The sequence below is a fragment of the Chlorocebus sabaeus genome, chromosome 1 (assembly GCF_047675955.1).
Source record: "Chlorocebus sabaeus isolate Y175 chromosome 1, mChlSab1.0.hap1, whole genome shotgun sequence".
NCBI lineage: Eukaryota > Metazoa > Chordata > Mammalia > Primates > Cercopithecidae > Chlorocebus > Chlorocebus sabaeus.
Window position 1 is genome coordinate 126,140,760 of NC_132904.1, and position 19,828 is coordinate 126,160,587.

A 19,828-nucleotide genomic window follows, 5' to 3' on the forward strand; every position below is an offset into this window, starting at 1 on the left:
ATAGCAACCAAACAAGAATACATTCAGAATCCCAGGTATTCTCTGAATATAATAACTCTATCTTCTTCAGGTCTTGTTTTGGGGGTAGGAGAGGAATTTGTACTTTTCTGGGCAGGAAGAAGAGGTCTGTCCTCCTGGATCCTGGAGCTGACTGTCCCTTCCCATCTCTGTTCTCAGCTTGGGGAAGACTTGCCTCTGGGCACAGAGTCAACGTCACAAAAAAGCATCCACCAAGCACATTATCAATTGCTCTGAGATGAGTATGGCACAGAATTGTTTAAAATATTTTTCTGTGTTCTGGGGATACATATCTAATTAAACCTTCAACCGTTTCCTAGGCAACAACCCACTGTGTTTAGGGAAGTAGGTAAGATACTGTGGTGGTCAGAAAAAGAAATACAACACAGGCCATGCCTCAGAGAGCTCATAGTCAAGTGGGGAAGCTCGAAATGTGGCTGTGATACAAGACGCAGAGAGGCACGTGTTATGCAGAAGGACAGAAGAATGAAAATATGTCACAGGAGAACAGGGGTCAAGAGATTAATGATGAGAGGGGACTGAGAAAACTTGGAGGAGGAGGTTAGATTTGAAGAGAGCCTGAGGGATAAGTAGGATCCCTGTAGGCAGAAACAGAGCAAGGCAGGGAGGTCCTGGGCGAGTCGGAGTGAGCTGCAGGGCTTCGTAGATGAAGGCTCTATGGGAACTGCCTTCGGGAAGGTTGTTTGGGGCCAGACGGCAGCCATCTTGATTGCCAGGTGTCAGAAGGTCCTGAGGACAGGCAGTATGTGGTCAGTGCCTCCTGGGAAGATGAGGCTGGAGGATGCAGAGACAAGTTAAGATAACATTGGATAGAGAAAATGCGGTCTGAGAAGCACCATCTTTCCACACTTTCTGGAATTCTCAGTCTATGATTAGGCAAGATCTACCTCCTCCACCTCTTAAAATCCCTTGGTCACCCTGTTTTAACTGAAATTTTCCAGGAAACCTTCATGGAAGTCACTGCCCTCATTGGCCGAGGTCAGATCGTAAAGCATGTCTTACAAATCACTGCAGCTCCCGCAGATCTGTTTCAGGAATCCCATTCTGACCACCAAGGCCCTGTCTTCCCAGATTACTCCCTCTGGGATTTGGATTCCAACAATTCCTCAATCCCATCTGGGCCTACAATCCATTGCTACAACAACCTTTCCATCATGCCTCACCCTTCTTGTGCCCTCACCTCCTCCTTCGTGAGCTGAAATTCCACAGTCCATTTTTGAAATCACTCCCTCGCATACACTCTTGACTCCCTTGCCCCTGTCTGTTTGCATCAAATTCACCTGGATAAGCCACCGTCTGGGTTGACTCCAACTCACTCACCCATTCAATTGTGCTTACACAGGTGACTATGGTTGGAGAAAAACATGCAATTGTGCTCACTGGTCTCAGTTTAAATTCGTGATCTGAGCTGGGCACAGTGGCTCACACTTGTAATCTCAGCACTTTGGGAGGCTGAGGCAGAGGATCCCTTGAGCCCTGGAATTTGAGACTAGCCTGGGCAACATGGCAAAACCCCCTCTCTACAAAAAATACAAAAATGAGTGGGACGTAGTGGCAGATGCTTGTCCTTCCAGCTCCTCAGGAGGCGGAGGCAGAAGGATCGCTTGAACGTGGGAGGCAGAGGTTGCACTGAGCCATGATCACGCCACTGCACTCCAACCTGGGTGACAGAGTGAGATCCCGTCTCAAGGAAAAAAAAAAAAAAAAGGAAAAAGAAAAAGTAAGAAAAAAGTAAAATAAATTCATGACCCGGAAGTTTAGGTGGGCCCATAATGCTGTCCAGGAGTCACATTATTTCATTTCCCCACTTGGTTACTCTCCCAACCTCCTGAACCATTAGTTCACGCCCACCATGACCTCTCTCCTCCCATTACCAACTCTTTCTTCCTCCTTTTCAACTTTCACCGCTGACCTTTCTTCTCATTTCCCGAAGGGAAAAAAAAAATCAAGTAATCAGAAGGGAACTTCCACCCACCCCCCGACCTGCTTCTGCGCCTGTTCTCCACTGTCCCCTTTACCGTGGCTGAATTGTCCCTGCTCTGATCTGAGGCCGCGCTGTGTGCTTTGCACAGGAACCCCATCCCCTCTCGCTTGTTAAGGACATTGCTGATCAATTCTCTGTCTCCTGCTCTGCCAGTATTTCCCAATCTTGAGCTGAATCATGCCTTTTAGAATACAAATCTGTTGTAATTTCTCCCATCTGAAGCAAAACTTCTTACGATCCCACTTCCTTGGTGGTCTGTTTCTCTGACTCCCTTCACAGCAAGTTCCCGGAAGGAGTCGTACAAGCTTGCTGTCTCCAATTCCATCTCCCCACTTTCCTCTGCTTCCCATTCCAGATAGACTTTGACTACCATCATTTCTCCAAAACAACTCTTATTGAGGCTACCAAATGGCCTGCACACCACGAAGGTCAGTGACTGTTACCTTTCCTCCCCTTGCCCAGCAGGCCAGCAGCATTTGTGGCAACCCAGAGCTCTGGCCCCTGGAACAGGGTCTCCACTGCCTCTTGGTTGCCCTCCTCCCCTTCTCATTACCTTTACTGGTTCTTCCTTACGGTCTCATTTTCTTTTCTTTTCTTTTTTTGAGATGGAGTTTCACTCTTGTTGCCTAGGCTGGAGTACAGTGGCTTGATCTCGGCTTACTGCAACCTCCACCTCCCGGGTTCAAGTGATTCTCCTGCCTCAGCCTCCTGAGTAGGTGGGATTACAGGTGCCTGCCACCACGTCCGGCTAATTTTTTACTTTTAGTAGAGACGGAGTTTCACCATGTTGGTCAGGCTGGTCTCGAACTCCTGACCTCAGGTGACCTGCCCACCTCAGCCTCCCCAAGTGTAGGGATTACAGGCGTGAGCCACCGCGCCCGGCCTGTACTCTCATTTTCTAAAGTGTGGAGTGCTTCGGCACTCAGTCCTTTCCCTCTTCACCATCCATACTCAGTCTCTTCGCTGATTCATCTAGACCATGGCTTTCAATACCATCTAGAGCTTGAAGACTCCCAAATTTGCATCTTCAGCCCAGGCCTCGCTCCTGACCTGCAGACTTGCATCTGTAAGGGAATCTGGACGTGTCCATTGGACACCTGATTAGTATCTTTTTTTTTTTTTTTTTTGAGACAGAGTCTCGCGCTGTCGCCCAGGCTGGAGTGCAGTGGTGGATCCTGGCTCACTGCAAGCTCCACCTCCCGGGTTCACGCCTTCTCCTGCCTCAGACTCCTGAGTAGCTGGGACTACAGGCACCCGCCACCGCGCCCGGCTAATTTTTGTATTTTTAGTAGAGACGGGGTTTCACCGTGGTCTCGAGCTCCTGACCTTGTGATCCGCCCGCCTTGGCCTCCCAAAGTGCTGGGATTACAGGCGTGAGCCACCGCGCCCGGCCCTGATTAGTATCTTATGCATGCGTCGGTGAGACCGAGCTCCTGGTCATCCCCCTTGAAGCTGCGCTGGCAACTCCACGTTCCAGTTGCTCAAGCTGAAACTCTATTTCTCTCATATGCTTCACACCTGTATCTCCATGTCCCTGTGGGGCTATCTTCAAGGCAGATCCAGGATCATTTCTCACCACTTCATCTGCTCTCACCCTGGCCCCAGCCACCACCCGCCGTCCCCTGGATTAATGCAGTTACCTCTAACTGGTCTCCCTGCTTCTGCTCTTACTCCTTACACATGATTCCCACCATGGCAGCTCTGTTGAAATGCACCTTAGGTTATGCCGCTTCTCTGCTCGGCACCCTTTAGGGGCTTTGCCGCGGCTCAGCATGAGCGATCCCATTTCTCGCTGCCTTGTTGGCCCTAGTGACAGTGGCGCACTTCAGGCTCATCCCCCGCCCCTCAGGGCCTGTGCACTTGCTCCCTCTGCTTGGAATGCCCTTTCTCTGATGTCTGCATGGCTTATGCCACCTGTACATCCTTCAGGCACAAGAGAGTTCCCCGTAATCCAGAGCAGCCCTTCCCAACTCCTCCCTCCCCCCTGCTTGGAAGCCCAGCCTTCACTCTGCATTCACAGATTCATTTTTATTGTCTGTCTCCCCACTAGGGAGTAATTGCCCTGAGGGCAGGGACTTCCACAAGTGTTTGGTGAAGGAATGAGTGAATGGCACAGGGCGGGAGCAGAGTGAACATTTTTTGTACGAATAGGAAGCAGTGATACCAAATAAAAACCAGGTAGCCTTGTCTCAGAAGCTGCAGGAACAGTGCTACACGCTGAAGAAGAATTGGAGATCACGAGGCCTAGGCACACTCTTTTAGTTTTCACATGGCCACTGTGGCTTTTGACAGGGCAGCTTCCGGGGTGTGATGGGGACAAAACCCACAGTGCCAGGCTCTGGGGAGTGAGTATGAGGAAAGAGCCAATGTGGGTGACGCTCTCAGGGAGTGAAAGGATGGAATGAGGTGAGGCACTAGTTTGAGGAGTTTGAGGCCAAAGCAGGGTTGAAGGAGGGTGCTGGTGGTTGTTTTTTATAGGATCAAACAGATGTTGACGCAGTGAAACAAGAACTATCTGACAAAAGGGTAGATTGAATAAATATGCTGGATATGTACACAGGTTAAAGTGTTTGTATGACATGCAGCCAGTTCCTGCTTAGTTCCATGTGAGTTAGGCACTGTGTGGACGGTCGGTGGCAGAGTTGTAATTCCAGGCGAGTACAGCAGCTGGGCTGCTTCCTCTATTGCTCAACTGATGTGTGTTCAGAGGATCCACACTCATTTCACTGTCATTCTAAGGAAAACATCATGGACACCGTAAATTTTATTCTCTTTCTACCCTCTTAAAAAAAAAAAACTAGGAAAAAAAAAAAAAAAAGGCCCTCCAAAACACTGCACAATTCACCCCAAAGCCAAATCGAGTTTTAGGATTGCTTAATAGTGTCTTATCTTTATCTCTTCTTAAAAGAAACATTAGAATGGTTCATGGTGAAACTTTCTCAAATACAGCCCCCGGTCGAGGTTAAGATCAGTTTGGTCTGGCGTCGAGTCGAATTACCGAACACTAAGGAATAAAAACATTCACATATCTATGGTGACATTTTTTGTCCGCAAGGCTGGGGGCTGGCCATGCCTTAGAGATGCCTGTGAATGCACTGACAACAAATAAAGGGAACGCTTTTTGTTTTTTTTCTTTTATTCCCGGCAAGCTATGGGATTCGAGGAATCTCTGAACTTCTGCTGGGGCCAGCGGGGTGCTGGGAATTTTCATGACCGTTAGGCCACTTCTGTCATCCACCTGATATCAGGCCCGAGTATTATTAGTATTATCTACCCCATTTTTGCAAGTGAAGCCCTGGAAGGCTAAGGAGGATTTGCCATTGCTCAAGCCCACTAGGGTGGTGTGGTGTGGGCGGAGTCCATTGAAAACACGTCTGGCTGGGCACGGTAGCTCATGCCTGTCATCCCAGCACTTTGGGAGGCTGAGATGGGCGAATCACTTGAGGTCAGGAGTTTGAGACCAGCCTGGCCAACATGGGGAAACCCCGTCTCTATTAAAAATACAAAATAATTAGCTGGGCATGGTAGCAGGCAGCTGTAATCCCAGCTACTCGGGAGGCTGAGGCTGGAGAATCACTTGAACCTGGGAGGTGGAGTTTGCAGTGAGCCAATATTGCACCATTGCACTCCAGCCTCGGCAAAAGAGGGAGACTCCGCCTCAAAAAAAAAAAAAAAAAAAAAGACACATCTGTATCACCCTACTGCCCAGTGAGGACTCTCTTTTGCACGCCTCCTTTGCATCTGGGAGCAGTTGCTGTTTGTTAGTTAGTTGGTTGGAACGTTGGGTGGGCTCGGTGTACACGGGCCATTTGCTTATTGTTTTTTTCTTCATTATACAACATGAATTTCATTCCGGGAAGGTGGGATGAGAACTTGAAGGTTGTACAGTGCAGCTTTTCTATGGGCTAAGGGGCTGGGTGTGGCACCTGGGTCCGCCAAGGAGTATAACAGGCTCTTCCTCACAGGTGGACGGTTCCTGGGCCAAATGGGAGCCCTATGGCCCCTGCTCTCGCACATGTGGTGGGGGCGTGCAGCTGGCCAGGAGGCAGTGCACCAACCCCACTCCTGCCAACGGGGGCAAGTACTGCGAGGGAGTGAGGGTGAAATACCGATCCTGCAACCTGGAACCCTGCCCCAGCTCAGGTGAGGCGGGGAGAGCAGCGGTGGCCTGGGCCCAGGGGAGGCAAGGCTGGAGGTCACCCCTACCCCACCCCTACTCCATGTAAGGCAAGGCCTCCAGGTAATTGGGTATACAGGTAATTCAAGTACGCTGGTATTTCTATCATGGATTCCTATTGATGACGAAGGGACTGCAGTCAAGATTCTAACCTTGAGGACAAAGCCTGGAAGTGGAGAGGTGCAGATTCTTCTTGGGATCATTCCTCTTTCCACTCACCTTTGGCAAGGGTGTTTCCTTCTGGATGCTTAGCCTGGGAGACTAAATGGATCATGGGAATGAGACACTAGAAGTCGTCTTAGCTGAGGCCTGCCCAGCCCATCTTTGTGAGCAGGAGTCAGGAGCCCGATAACTTGGTGGGGAAAAAAAATTACATCCCTATTTTTATTAATGTCTCAATCTAACATTTAGTATTGCTTTCAGAGAGAAATTAGTATTTTTTGAAACTACCTTTCTATCTGAAATTTAGTATTTCTTTCAGTTAGACAACAAAACTACAATAGTAGTTGAAGTACCTGTGACTTTGTCATCAATAGGAATCATGGATATTTGATGACGTGACATTTTGGTTGTTGCAGAATTTTCAAAATGCTGTTTAAGCTCATCCTTACTTCAAAATTATAGTAGTTATCAGGTTCATTACTGAATCACATATATGTATATTTACTTTTTTGAGAAAGTCTCACTCACTCTGTTGCCCAGGCTGGAGTGCAGTGGCGTGATCTCGGCTCACTGCAACCTCCACCTCCCAGGTTCAAGCGATTCTCCCGCCTCAGCCTCTTGAGCAGCTGGGATTGCAGGCGCCTGCCAACATGCTTGGCTAATTTTTGTATTTTTAGTACAGATGGGGTTTCACCATGTTCGTGAGGCTGGTCTTGAACCCCTGACCTCTGGAGATCTGCCCGCCTCAGCCTCCCAAAGTGCTGGGATTACAGGCATGAGCCACTGTGCTCGGCCCTGAATCATATTTAATGCATTAACAAAAAAGCACATATATCACAGACTTGTTTCAAAATATATTGGTAGTTGTGTAGCAGATGTAACTGGTGTTGTCGTTAATCTGTGTAATTTACTTTATGCACTGAGTTACATTATTCTGAAAATAGTTTGCAACCTAGAGGGAGTTTGAGGCTGGGTTACTGGAGAAGGTGGTGCATAGCTCAGGGGATGTGTTTTCATCTGCGCCCTGGGTCCTTTTGGGCCCAGCCTGCTTTAGTGCTGTGAGATATAGGGGAGGTTGCAGCTTTGGTGACAAGGGTGGGAAGGGCTAAGAGAGCCATGGCAGGCTGGGAGAGAGGCCTGTCCTTTGCACTGGCCTCAGCCCTTCCCTTCAACTTCTTTCTTATGCTTCTCCCTCCCTAGCCTCCGGAAAGAGCTTCCGGGAGGAGCAGTGTGAGGCTTTCAATGGCTACAACCACAGCACCAACCGGCTTACTCTGGCCGTGGCATGGGTGCCCAAGTACTCAGGCGTGTCTCCTCGGGACAAATGCAAGCTCATCTGCCGAGCCAATGGCACTGGCTACTTCTATGTGCTGGCACCCAAGGTGAGTGAACCTGGGGCCTGAGAACAAAGTAGGGACCAGGTCTTTGAGGGAGCATCGGCTGAGCTGTGCTGCTCTTCCTTCTTTTTCCCCTTCTGGGGCACTGCAGGTGGTGGACGGCACGCTGTGCTCTCCCGACTCCACCTCCGTCTGTGTCCAAGGCAAGTGCATCAAGGCTGGCTGTGATGGGAACCTGGGCTCCAAGAAGAGGTTCGACAAGTGTGGGGTGTGTGGGGGAGACAATAAGAGCTGCAAGAAGGTGACAGGACTCTTCACCAAGCCCATGTGAGTTGGGGTCCTGGAAGGTGCTGTCAGGGAGCAAAGGGAGGAAGGTGGAATTCCCCAGGGCATTGGAAGCTTGGGTTAGACTGGGGTAAATGTCAGATCCAGCCAATACCCTTGCTGCAGAGGCCACCCATCTAGCGCTGCTAGTCCTTCACTCACTCATTCACTCATTCATTCATTCTTTCAACAAACAAAGACGAATGCTGGGGGAAGACCCACTTAAAAGGAGACGGTATTCAGGAAGGTGGGCAGAGTTGTTAGGGTCTGTATAATGTTCTAGAGTAAGACCGACCTGATTCAGATCGCAGTTACCCATTTTCTGGATGACCTTGGGCAAGGGAACTCAATCTCTAGGTCTCTAGATGTCCCCACTTGTAAAGTGGGTATAATACTAATATATTTCATGTATGAGGAATAAGGGAGTTAGTCCAAGTAACATAGTTAGCATCGTACCTGGTGCATAATAAATGCCCAATACTCCTTCACCTTGATGAGGCTGAACGTGACAGCTGCCAGCCTCTCCCTGGACTTGAGGCCCTGACCTTGGGGATCAGACTGAGGTGAGAATGGCAATAAACTGCCAAGAGACAGCAAGTGAGTGGCTGGGACTGAAGGAGGCTTCACGTCTTGGACAATCCCTGGGCATCTAGTCCTAGCTGCAGAATCTGGGCCTCCGGCTTGAGCTTCCTGAGGTCAAACACATGCTCCTTGGAAAACCCTGATCCACGTTCTGGAAGAAGAGGGGGCGGGCAGGGCACCTGAGGTCCCAGCTGGGAGTGGGGGCTATGGTTGGCCCGGAAAATTTGGGAGTCCAGGTGCTGGTGATGGAAAGGCCTAGATGGCTGTCCTGGAGCCTTGACTGTGCTCCTGGACACAACACCCTCTCCTGAGCCCTTGGGTGGTGATGCGCAGGGAGGATGCCCAACCCCGTCTCTGGGAGCTCGGCACCAGGGACAGATGGCATTCCAGGCTGTGCTTCGCAGGGACCTGTGGTGGGGAGGCCACATGGGGAGTAGGAGGTACATATCTCAGGCTCGCCTCACTGGTTAAATGGCAGATGTTCTTTTCACAGCCTGTTGGAGCTGGAAGGAGCCTTAGAAATCATTTAGCTTAACCCACTCTTTATGCAGATGAGAACACCAGAACCCAGAGACACTGGCTTGCTTAAAATTGCCAGGAGTTGGCGTGTGAGCCAGGCCGGATCTGCGTCCCTGCCTCCAGGGCCAGTGTCCTCTCACCGCCTTGAGCTCCTAGCCTCAGGCTCCAGGATGGTGGACTTATCCCTCCGCCTCACCCCTCCTAATCCTTCTCCTCCTCGTCCTCACGGCAGATGTCTACACATCCTTGATGTGTGCCAGGCACCATGCTACATGCTTTATGTGCTTTGGTGGACTCAGTCCTCCCTGCAGTTCAATGAGGTGTGTGGAATTCTGAGCTCCACTTTACAGGTGAGGACATGGAGGCTTGGAGAAGCTCAGCAACTTACCCAGCACCAATCGCCAAGGGGCAGGGACCTCTCTGACTCCCAAACCTGTGCTTTCCCTCCCATGCCAGAATTCACCAAAAGCTAGGTTTACTGAGGAAAAAGATCCTGGAGTGGTGAGGTCCTTAGGTCCAGGCTTCTGTCTAATGCACAACCCCCCGTTTCCCACCCCAGGCATGGCTACAATTTCGTGGTGGCCATCCCTGCAGGCGCCTCAAGCATCGACATCCGCCAGCGCGGCTACAAGGGGCTGATTGGGGATGACAACTACCTGGCTCTGAAGAACAGCCAAGGCAAGTACCTGCTCAACGGGCACTTCGTGGTGTCCGCAGTGGAGCGGGACCTGGTGGTGAAGGGCAGCCTGTTGCGGTACAGCGGCACGGGCACAGCGGTGGAGAGCCTGCAGGCCTCCCGGCCCATCCTGGAGCCGCTGACCGTGGAGGTCCTCTCCGTGGGGAAGATGACACCGCCCCGGGTCCGCTACTCCTTCTATCTGCCCAAAGAGCCTCGGGAGGACAAGTCCTCCCATCCCAAGGACCCCCGGGGCCCTTCTGTCCTGCACAACAGCGTCCTCAGCCTCTCCAACCAGGTGGAGCAGCCGGACGACAGGCCCCCTGCACGCTGGGTGGCAGGCAGCTGGGGGCCGTGCTCTGTGAGCTGTGGCAGCGGCCTGCAGAAGCGGGCGGTGGACTGCCGGGGCTCCCCGGGGCAGCGCACGGTCCCTGCCTGTGATGCAGCCCATCGGCCCGTGGAGACACAAGCCTGTGGGGAGCCCTGCCCCACCTGGGAGCTCAGCGCCTGGTCACCCTGCTCCAAGAGCTGCGGCCGGGGGTTTAAGAGGCGCCCGCTCAAGTGCGTGGGCCACGGAGGCCGGCTGCTGGCCCGGGACCAGTGCAACTTGCGCCGCAAGCCCCAGGAGCTGGACTTCTGTGTCTTGAGGCCGTGCTGAGTGGGGTCATCCCTTTCTCCCCCTCACTCTCCACCCCACTGATGTGCCAGCATTCTGCCAGCTGGAGTAGTGGGCAGAGGACGGTGGCCAGGGGCTCACGCCACGATGTCACTCACATCCAGGGACAAGGACCATGGGCTGGGGCGAGAGATTCCCTCCTCCTCCCTGGACTGGGCAGAAGGAAGCCCAGAAACTCCCGCACAGTCTACCTCAGGCCCCGCTCCTCGGGCCGGTTGCGGGAAGAGGCTTTGAGGTGCAGGGCAGAAGGTGCTGAGGCCCAGTTTCCAAGGGACCTGGAGGATGGGCACCTTCCAGGCAGAACTTCAGGGACCCCGGCCCCCGGAAGGGAGGCCACAGGCTGCTGGAAGAGCCATGTCTCAGCAGCTTGGCACCCTCAGGTGGCCCCTTGGGCTCTGAGCCATGTCTGAATGAGGCAGGGTTTTCACGGTGCTTTTAGCCCACCTTCTTTTTTGAACTGACATGGACTAAGCAATAAAAGCTGGCTGGGGCTGGGCAGAAGCCATGGGGAGAATGAGATTAGGGCCCCTGGAGCCTGGCGCGCCACCTTGGAAGACGTGGATGTGCACAGGGAGTCCTGAGGTTTCTCGTCCTGCACTCTTGGCCCTCCCTTAAAGAAGCAGCCTCTCCTTCCTCTGGTGTGCAGGGTGTAGGACCGGTGGGGGGCTGCCACGGAAGCGTTCTCTGAGGCTCTGCAGGGAGGGGAGAAAGTCAGTAGGGAGCCTGCTGTCTTCTTCAAGATGGAGCCGGCCGTTACAGAAAGATGTTGACATTAGCTAGGGGCGATGGAGTCTGTGGCTGATGCAGGGAGTTTTCGGAAAGTTCTGGAGGGTTCTGCTGTCACTGGACTGGGGTTGGTGCTGAGCTCTGGGCCTGGCTTTGGGGGATGTCACCCTGGGATAGGGAGGAGGAGGCTGCAGTTCTGATGGCTTCCTCCTTCAGAGAGGCACATATATGCAGGCTGATGTCGGAGGGTCTGTGTCACCTCAGACAGCCCTGACGGTGGCCACAGGCCTGCACCCATGGTGAGGGGGTGGGGCGTGCCTATGAGGGCTAGGTGCTGAACATCTGTGTGCCTATAAACTCGTCTTCATTCCAACAGCTACTGCTGTCTGCCCTGGGTACGTCACGTTGTATCCCAGGCCTTAGCTTCTCCACTGTTTGCTACCTCAGATTATGCCCTCTAGGAACCCAGCCGTATCCCTCCCCTAGGACAGTGGTGACCTGGTCCTTCCACCACGCTCAGTCTTTGGAGACTGAGCTTCCAGCCACAGAAATGAGGGTGTGGTGTGTGGCTTCCTGCTCCCCACAGCCCAGCCCCCTGCTGGGCTCCAAAGCCAAAGACAGGGCCTCTTTCTTCAGACTCCTTGGGAGTAGGTTTCAGGAGGCACCAAGAATCGATGACTGACCCAGGGGGCCTGGCAGCCACTAGTATGAACTGCTGGAGACGTGTCTGTCTTATAGAGAGGTCAGGAAAATAGAAACAGGCATTTTCTATAGCTCCAAGTGGGGAGATATTTTAGGGTTAGAGCTTCTTTGGCTAAGCAGGGTGTTTCTTGAAGGTTCGGATGCCCCACTGTGTACACGGGATATTCTGCTTCTGAGTGTAGGTGATGAATCCAGGACCTCAGTGGAGAATTTTATTGAGCTAAGATCAAAGCATGTGTCTTCCTGGGAGAGAAGAGTTCAGTTCTTTTCTGTGGGTTTCCCTAATAGTCAGAATCCACAAACCAACTCCCAGCCAAGCCTCTGCGATGATGTTCTCACCCGGGTCTAACGCTGGGCTGGAGCCCTTGGACGGAGTTCATGCAGGGGCAGAGGGGGTGCCAGTCTCTGAGGCAGGGCTGCAGTCACCCCTGAAGGACTAAGTGAAGAGGAAACCCTCTGTGCCAGTAGCCACTGTGGGGTACAGGGACTGAAGGACTAAGTGAAGAGGAAACCCTTTGTGCCAGTGACCACTGTGGGGTACAGGGACTGAAGGACTAAGTGAAGAGGAACCCCTCTGTGCCAGTAGCCACTGTGGGGTACAGGGAGAAAAGGGACCAGGGTACCAGGCAGAAGCAGATCCTCGCTAGCTGACGACAGCACTGCGCCCTGTGCTTGGTGCACTCCCTCCTTGAGGAGGAGAGGGTGGCCTGGGGGCTGTGCGGGATGGCAGGGGGAGTGGGTGGGTGGGAAGAGAGGTGCCATCGGTAGGGGCTGGCCTCCAGTAGGGCAGAACAGCTTTTGCCATCAGTACTTTACAAACCATTTCAAGGAAGGACAACCACTCTGGCTCCTGACACAAGCCAGGCCTCAGTGCTTTTATCTGTTGTGGTGTTTTTTTCTTTTTTCTTCTTTCCCCTTTTAAAAGACGCATGACCAAGACAACCTAGGGAGTTTGTCTTGCTTGCCTTTGACTATTTCCTTAATCCAACCATGCCCTCAAGGGCTGAGCAGAGACTAGACTCAAGACACAGGTTTCTGGTGATGGAGTAAAGTTACAGCGGTATCATGTCTACACAAGAAGAGGAACGTTCTGAAAGCTCCAACAACTTCTTCAGGGGGATGGACCAGTATGGCTTTGGGGCCAGGATTCCCTCGCCTCCCCTGCCCATTGCATGCACTGATTGGAGGAGTCTGGCCCAAACCCTCTCATATGGACCTCGTCATGCTGGAGTGGGGTCTGGCAGGAGCTGATGACAGTTTGAGGGACTTGAGTGTCCCTGGCCTGGCAGTTGGCTCCCGGAAGCACTAGACACTGACACTCACTGGTAGACCCTCCCTCCCCGCCGTTCTGTTTGGTTCTTTTGCATTCCATGTACTGCAGAAGGATGGAAGGACCTGGGTGCTGGCTGGGCTGTGTATACTGTGTATACAGGGGAGCTGGCTGCTGAGGTGACCACAGCCTTCTCCTAATAAAGCTGTAAGTATTTAAAACCTGTGTCCTGCCTCTGTGATTGCTTCTCATTCATGCGTGCATTCCTCACATCCATGGAACGCCCAGCCACGGTGCTAGGAGCTATGGAGACAGCAGTAACCTTGACAGGCATAGTCCTGGTCCTGCGCAGCTCCCAGGTTCGCTGAGGAGGCAGAGCTCAAGTCGGCAAGCACAGAGTTGTGACAGATCATCCTACAAGTGAAGGAGACACCAACTGATGCTGAGAGTGGGAGCTTGGGTGTGGGTGTTTAATTGGATTTGACCTTTTTTCAGAGAGAAGGAGCTAAAACAAGAAAGGAAGAAAAAAGAGCTTGGGTGTGGGAGAGTGATCAGGGAAAGCCCCTCAGAGGAAGGGACAATGAAACAAGATTGAAGGATGAGACAGCAGCCCTGTTAAAAGGGGACAGGGGCCTTGTAGCAGACAAGCAGAAGGCCCAGTCCTGGGGGCCGCTGGGGCAGGGTGTGAGGAGGGCTTGAGAGAAGCTCTGGGGCTGCGCGTGGGTGAGGTGCAAGGCACGGGAGAGGCCAGAGGGGCCGCATCCTGTGGGCTTCCAGTCTCCTCCTGCCTTAGGAGGAAACCCTGAGTGTCCCGAGGGAAAGGTTCATTCTCTTTGGAGAATGTTTCTCTCTTCCTAGTTTTGTTTTGGTCTGGAAATGCTGGCAAATACGCAGGCATGGGAGAGGTGTGACGCACCGTCAAGAACATCTAGAAACTCGTGTCGGTCGCAGGTCTGAGATCCTCTCTTGGAATCCTCATTTCCTACCTGCAAAGTGAGAAGGGTAGATCCAGTGTTCTGTGAGGGCACTTCCAGCTTTAGCAGTCTGGGTGTACAGGCCAGGTATGGTTCAGATTTTGCTAGCTGATGGTTTGTGTTCAGTTCGGGGTTCAGAGATGAAGGATTTTCTCCTGTGGACTTTCCAGCAGGGCAAGGCCATAGGGAATGACTTCCTCATGAACTGGGAGAGCTGCCCCTTCAGGCATGTGGGTGAGGGTTGTGGGGAGGTTGGACAAAGTTTCAGCACTTGATAGAAGTTTCTGGAAGAAGGAAGAACTAGCCAGAAGGTCCTGCATCAGTCTAGGAGCTAGCAGAAAGCCCAGAAGGGACCCTCAGGGGTCTAGGTTAATGTCTAAGCTGGAAGTCAGCAATTGTAAGACCTTTCTAAAATTGCTCAAAATGTCATATTCCTGGGGTTATTTTTGTAATCCTTTTTGTTTTCCATTGAAGCAATTGCCAGTAAAACCTTTCTAAGGAAAAGGTCCTGTGGGCTGCTTTGGGGATCAGCCAATGAAAGAGGAAGCAGAGGAGGCTGGGTCCCAACTACAGCGGGGTCTGGAGGTTCAGGAGAGCTCCAGGTAAGGCAGTGGGGTGTGTGGAGGGCAACAAAGCTGCCTGCATTTTAAAGTTTCTGGAGAAGGAAGGAGCAGTTTCCTAAATTTGCTGGCCCTTGAAGAGAGGCAGGAACGATTTGCTTTGTAATCCATCCTCTGGAGAGGAATGTGTTCTTGCCCCAGTGAGAAAGAAACCTTGATAATTGCAAAAAGGTGTCGACCCCTGGGTCGTGCTCAGCCTGCCCAGTGAACCCTGGCCAGCCCCCAGCAGGCTGAGCTGGCGTGGCCACGGGCAGCGCGTGTGACCCAAGCGTCCTTCCTTTGCTCCTTGGCGGGTGTCCAGCCCTCGTGGGTGAGTCAGTGCTGAAGCCTGCAATCCCAGCAACAAATCCCAGAAAAGCAGAACATCCCCCTTCAGGCTCTTCAGACATCACTGCCACGGTGTCACCCCGCAGCCCTTGGCCACTGTGAGAAGGCTGCAATGAAATGTTTGCTGCTTCGAAGCATGAAACTGGGCAGGGAGAGGGCAGCCAGAAACTCAGCCCTCACCTTCCCCTCCCTCCAGGCCCACCCGTTCGTGCTCAGCTGGGCAGCCCTGCCTTTGTTTTCCTCTCCTGAGCTGTGGTCAGTAATGTAAGTCACATTCCAAGCAGTGACCAGAATGTTGTGAAGGAGGAGATAACAGTTCCTGACCTCCAGAGGCATTCCAAAGAAGAAATAGAACTGTTTGTTTCCAAAGGAGAACAATTTTGGCAGAAAGGGTAGGATAGAGGGAGATGGAGAGAGGAGGGAATCTCCTCGTGAAAAACTGGATTTGGGAAAAGGGTGAAAATATTGTCGTGGGGAATGGCTGGAATTTGATGGGATTTTAGCTGCACTCCTAGGCTGTTAGAAGCAATCGCCTTCATATCATTCCCTGTTCCTGTACCTGGCCACAGTCCCAGACAGTGTCCAGGGGCTTAAGCCACTGCTGTCCCAGACTTCTGAGCAGCAGTTCGATGACCTCAGGGGACTGGGATTCTGGTCTCAGCAGGGAGCACCCCCAGCCTCTGCCATGGGGAATTGGGCAGATACGCCTGACATGGTTTTGTTGTTGTTGAGGATTTTGAGAAAAGAGCCTTTGCGAGTGCTCTGGAAATGTGTTTAGGAGGATGACATGACCTCTCTAAGAACCCTCCCTGGGCTGAGTCTGCAGTGCGTGGGAACCTGGTTCCGTAGCTGCAGTTACACACAGCACCTAGAGCCCAGGGCTTGGGACACAGTCAGTGGCCAATGAGTATTTGTGACGCAGAGGCTTCCTTGGGAACTTGCACCAAACCAAGAGGGATGAAGGAGCCTGTCTTTGGCGGAACTATGGGGACACTTCTCCGTGCGGGCACCGTCTGTCTGTGTACACGGTCCTGTTTGATCCTCACCACCTCCCGAGTGCTGCTGCGCCTTGCAGCCCTCTGCTCGGCTCGTGCATTTCATACCCTTTCTTTGGGGATCACATGCTCTCTCACTGCTCGGTTAAAACCAACACATCAATGGATCCTGTGTCTGCATACATAACCCTCCCACCCACCTGTGTTCATCCAGACTCCCCACCTACCCCACACAGACCACTCCAAATGTCTCATTATTCATCTAGTCACATGACTGGATCCGCCTCCAGGATATCTTCAAACTCGGTTCCTTTCTTCCTGCCCACTGCTGCTGCTGTAGTGCAGGCCAGCATCATGTCTCACTGGAGTGTGTCCATCGTCTGCACCTGTTTTCCTTTGTTTCAGATTCTTCCGCTTTCAATCTTTCCAGCAGGTGTGACATTTAGCGACAACAGTGCCCCATCTTGAGCTCTCATGGCACCCTCTGCGTCTTCTGACATTGAGCTTATTGCTTGTCTGTCTCTTTAGCTATACCCTAAAGACCTCAAAGGCAGACTTTAATTGTCTTTGCATTAAGTGCTTGGCACACAGTAATCATATAATGATAATAGCCATCACCCAGCATATATATGAGCATTATGTTAAGACTTTACTTCTCTTATTGTATTTATTATTCATAACAACATTATGAATTATATTCTATCACTGCCCCTCCTTGTGTATCAGGAAGCTGAGGATCAAAGATGTTAGGGACCTTTAGATGTTCCCCCAACTTGTAAATGGCGGCATCAGGATTCTGAGTCCTGTATTTACTGAATAAGTTGCAGAATGAACCACTTAGTCTACTCCTCGAGACACATTTTTTGAGGGGGAGATGGACATGAGAAAATGATTATGATGGAGCATGAGAAGTGCTCTGACAGAAGTATGCTTATACATCTATGGGAATTATACAAGAAGCAATTGCAGGAATCACTTTGAGTGGACCTGGGAAGGAGTCAGAGGAAATGATGCTCTTGAGCTGAGTTTTGAGGAATGAATAGAATTTGTTGGGCAGATAAGGAGATTCCTGGAAGTGTGGCCAGCACGTACAATGGCATGGAGGTCAAGAATGAAAACAACTTGATATGGCTGGACTGTAGAATGCATGGGAGAGAGTGGTGAGCTTGAAGCCTGGACTGGGCTGGGGTCTGATCATGGAGGGCCTTCTATGTTGCATTAGGGAGTTTTTGCTTTGTTTGACAGGCAGCAGAGAGCCATGGAAATATTTTAAATCAGACTGTAATTAGCTCACCACTCCAGTGAGCTGGTAGTAAGTATGGACTGGGATAGGAAAAGACTGTTGGCAAGAAGACCAAGTAAGAGGCTCCTGCAATAATCCAGATTTAAGACCATGAAAGCCTGGCAGTGTAAGTGGATTGGAGAGGATGACATAAATTCTAGAAATATCTAGGAGAAGTATGAGCTGGTCTTGAGCGCTAACTGTGTGCAGGGTATGACAATAAAAGAAGTGTCAGAGGAAATGCAGATTAATGTTTTCCATCTCAACGACTTCCTGCTTTACAAAAGGAGTATACAATTAGGCCATTCCTTGACACATGGATATGACTATGCAACAAGGGCAGGGGAAAGACGGATATACTTGACTTCCTCTTGGGATTAAGTTTCTAAAATATGGTACTGCCAGGATTCAGAGGGATGAGATGACAGGTGAGTTCTCCTGTTGCTCTCACTTCCAACCACACCTCCTTACTCACTGCCTTAGTTCCTGGCATCACATCCCCCAACCTCTGGCCTTAGTGTTGTGTGGTTAGCATGGCACCAAGAAGACATGGGCGAGTGAAAGGAAAAAATGAGATCAGAAGAAACAACAGAGATAGTTCACATACACTAGTGTGAAAGTAACGATATGGTATTTCAAATGTACTTTAGCAGAGGTCGTAGAAACAGATTTATTTTTTAATATACCCCCTGTATCTTTCAATTAACTGTACATTGTGCATAATATATTTCAATACTGGTATCTCAGGATGAGAATAGCAGAAACATATGTTAGTGGAGTTATATTAACTCTAGGGACACTATCACTGGGTTACGAGATATTATGGCTCCGCATGTCTCAGCAACATATGTTACCCATAAGGAAGCCTGTGGCTTTAACGTGTAACACACTGTGGACTGGATTGGCAAGTGGATTGGACTTAGGTTGACAAAAATTGAAGATCTTCTGAATGAGAGGTTTATTTTATGTATTATATCTGGGCAAAAAAACCTTCCTGAAGCAATCTGGCTAAATCTCCTTGTTGCCTAATCTCTATCAGAAATGGAGATTGGAATGGTTTAGGCCACTGCTATTTTTTTCCCTAATATCCTAGGCAAGTTTGCACATATAGATTGCCTTTGAGATGATTAGATAAATACCTAACTGCTGGATGGGAAAGTTTCTCCTAGTTCCCATAAGTCCAGGGCACTATGTCTTGGTAAGTTCACTTTAGTCTTATTTCTTCAAAAGTCACCTATTTAGACATGGCCCTCGTGCCCTGGACAACCACAGCCCGGGGAGACAGGAGAACCAAGCTTCTGTCTAGACTCTGCTAGCACTGGGCCATTTGCACAAGGTCATCCTCTGGGTGTTCATTTCCCTGTTTGTTAGATGAGGCGTTGAACTTGATTGTAAATAACACATTCCCTTTCAAGCTATAAGACACATCGATTCCATACATTGAAAACCTCAGCTCCAAGGGGATTAAAATAAATTTGTCTGCCACTTCATGTGAAGCAAAAGGAGAGGTATATTTTGGCTGTATACTTCAAACATTTCCATGCTTCTCCCCTCATATTTGGAAGTTGCTCACCCAGGGCATGTCTACCTGCTCTTCCCTTGGTAGGGAGCCCTCCAAACGGGAATAAACGTTTGCAAAATCTCAGTATACAGATTAGCTTCTGAAGTTTCCTCAGCTCCTCTTGACTTTTAAAGTAGTTTTAGATGTCAGCGACCAGGACACTTATACTTAAATATTTCTATTTCTTCCCTGTACTTGTCATGCCCATACCTAGCAAATAAAATCTGTTTTGAACTCTGCACTGCTGCCCAGTGGGTAGCTCTATTCACTGCATTTTCTTTGTACTCGGTCTTAGGGAAAGAGACTTTAGTTCCTAGTGGAAGGTGGGATAAAAAGAAGGCTGGCTGTTGCCAAGGGAGAGTTCTCAATAGCGAGGCACTCTTAAGGGATGGTATGTTGTGTATGTTATATGTGTTTATAGGTTGTAAGTGTTTACATAAGTTATGTGTCCTCATAGGAACTTGATGAAGTACATTCTATTATTATCCCTATTTTGCAGATTAGAAAACTGATGTTTATAGAAGTTGGTACTTGACAAGTGGCTTGATAGGTTTAGTGCTAGAAACGGTAAGAATGGTTACTCCTGGGCCTCTGATCTCACAGAGATTCTCAATGGCCAAGTTTCTATCTCAACTGTCAGAGAAGAGCGGGTTGGGTGGTGGATGGTATTTGCAGTTCGGTCCAATTAATTACTGATTGCAGTGTGTGCTTGGAGTACTAAGAAAGAAACCCAAAGCATTGGCCATATCTTCCAAGGGCCTATAGTCCAGGTCAGGGGACTGTGCATGCACTTGGGAGGTAAATAAAGAGTATGGAGTAGTCCGAAAAGAGAAGGAGTTATGAAAGATGAGGAGTTGAAACAGGCAAGGAAAGCACAGGCCAGAGTTGGAGGCTG

General features: G+C 50.6%; 1 protein-coding gene across 1 annotated transcript in view; it reads left to right on the forward strand.

Moving 5' to 3' along the window:
• The window catches only part of ADAMTS15 (ADAM metallopeptidase with thrombospondin type 1 motif 15), a 28,050-nt gene extending 15,404 nt beyond the window's left edge, over window positions 1–12,646 (forward strand). The window contains exons 5-8 of the mRNA XM_008021532.3: window positions 5,989–6,166; window positions 7,563–7,744; window positions 7,851–8,026; window positions 9,684–12,646. Coding sequence (XP_008019723.3) covers window positions 5,989–6,166; window positions 7,563–7,744; window positions 7,851–8,026; window positions 9,684–10,458 — 1,311 coding nt within the window. The 3' untranslated portion in view covers window positions 10,459–12,646. The remainder of the gene's footprint in view (window positions 1–5,988; window positions 6,167–7,562; window positions 7,745–7,850; window positions 8,027–9,683) is intronic.
• Window positions 12,647–19,828: the final 7,182 nt, after the last annotated feature.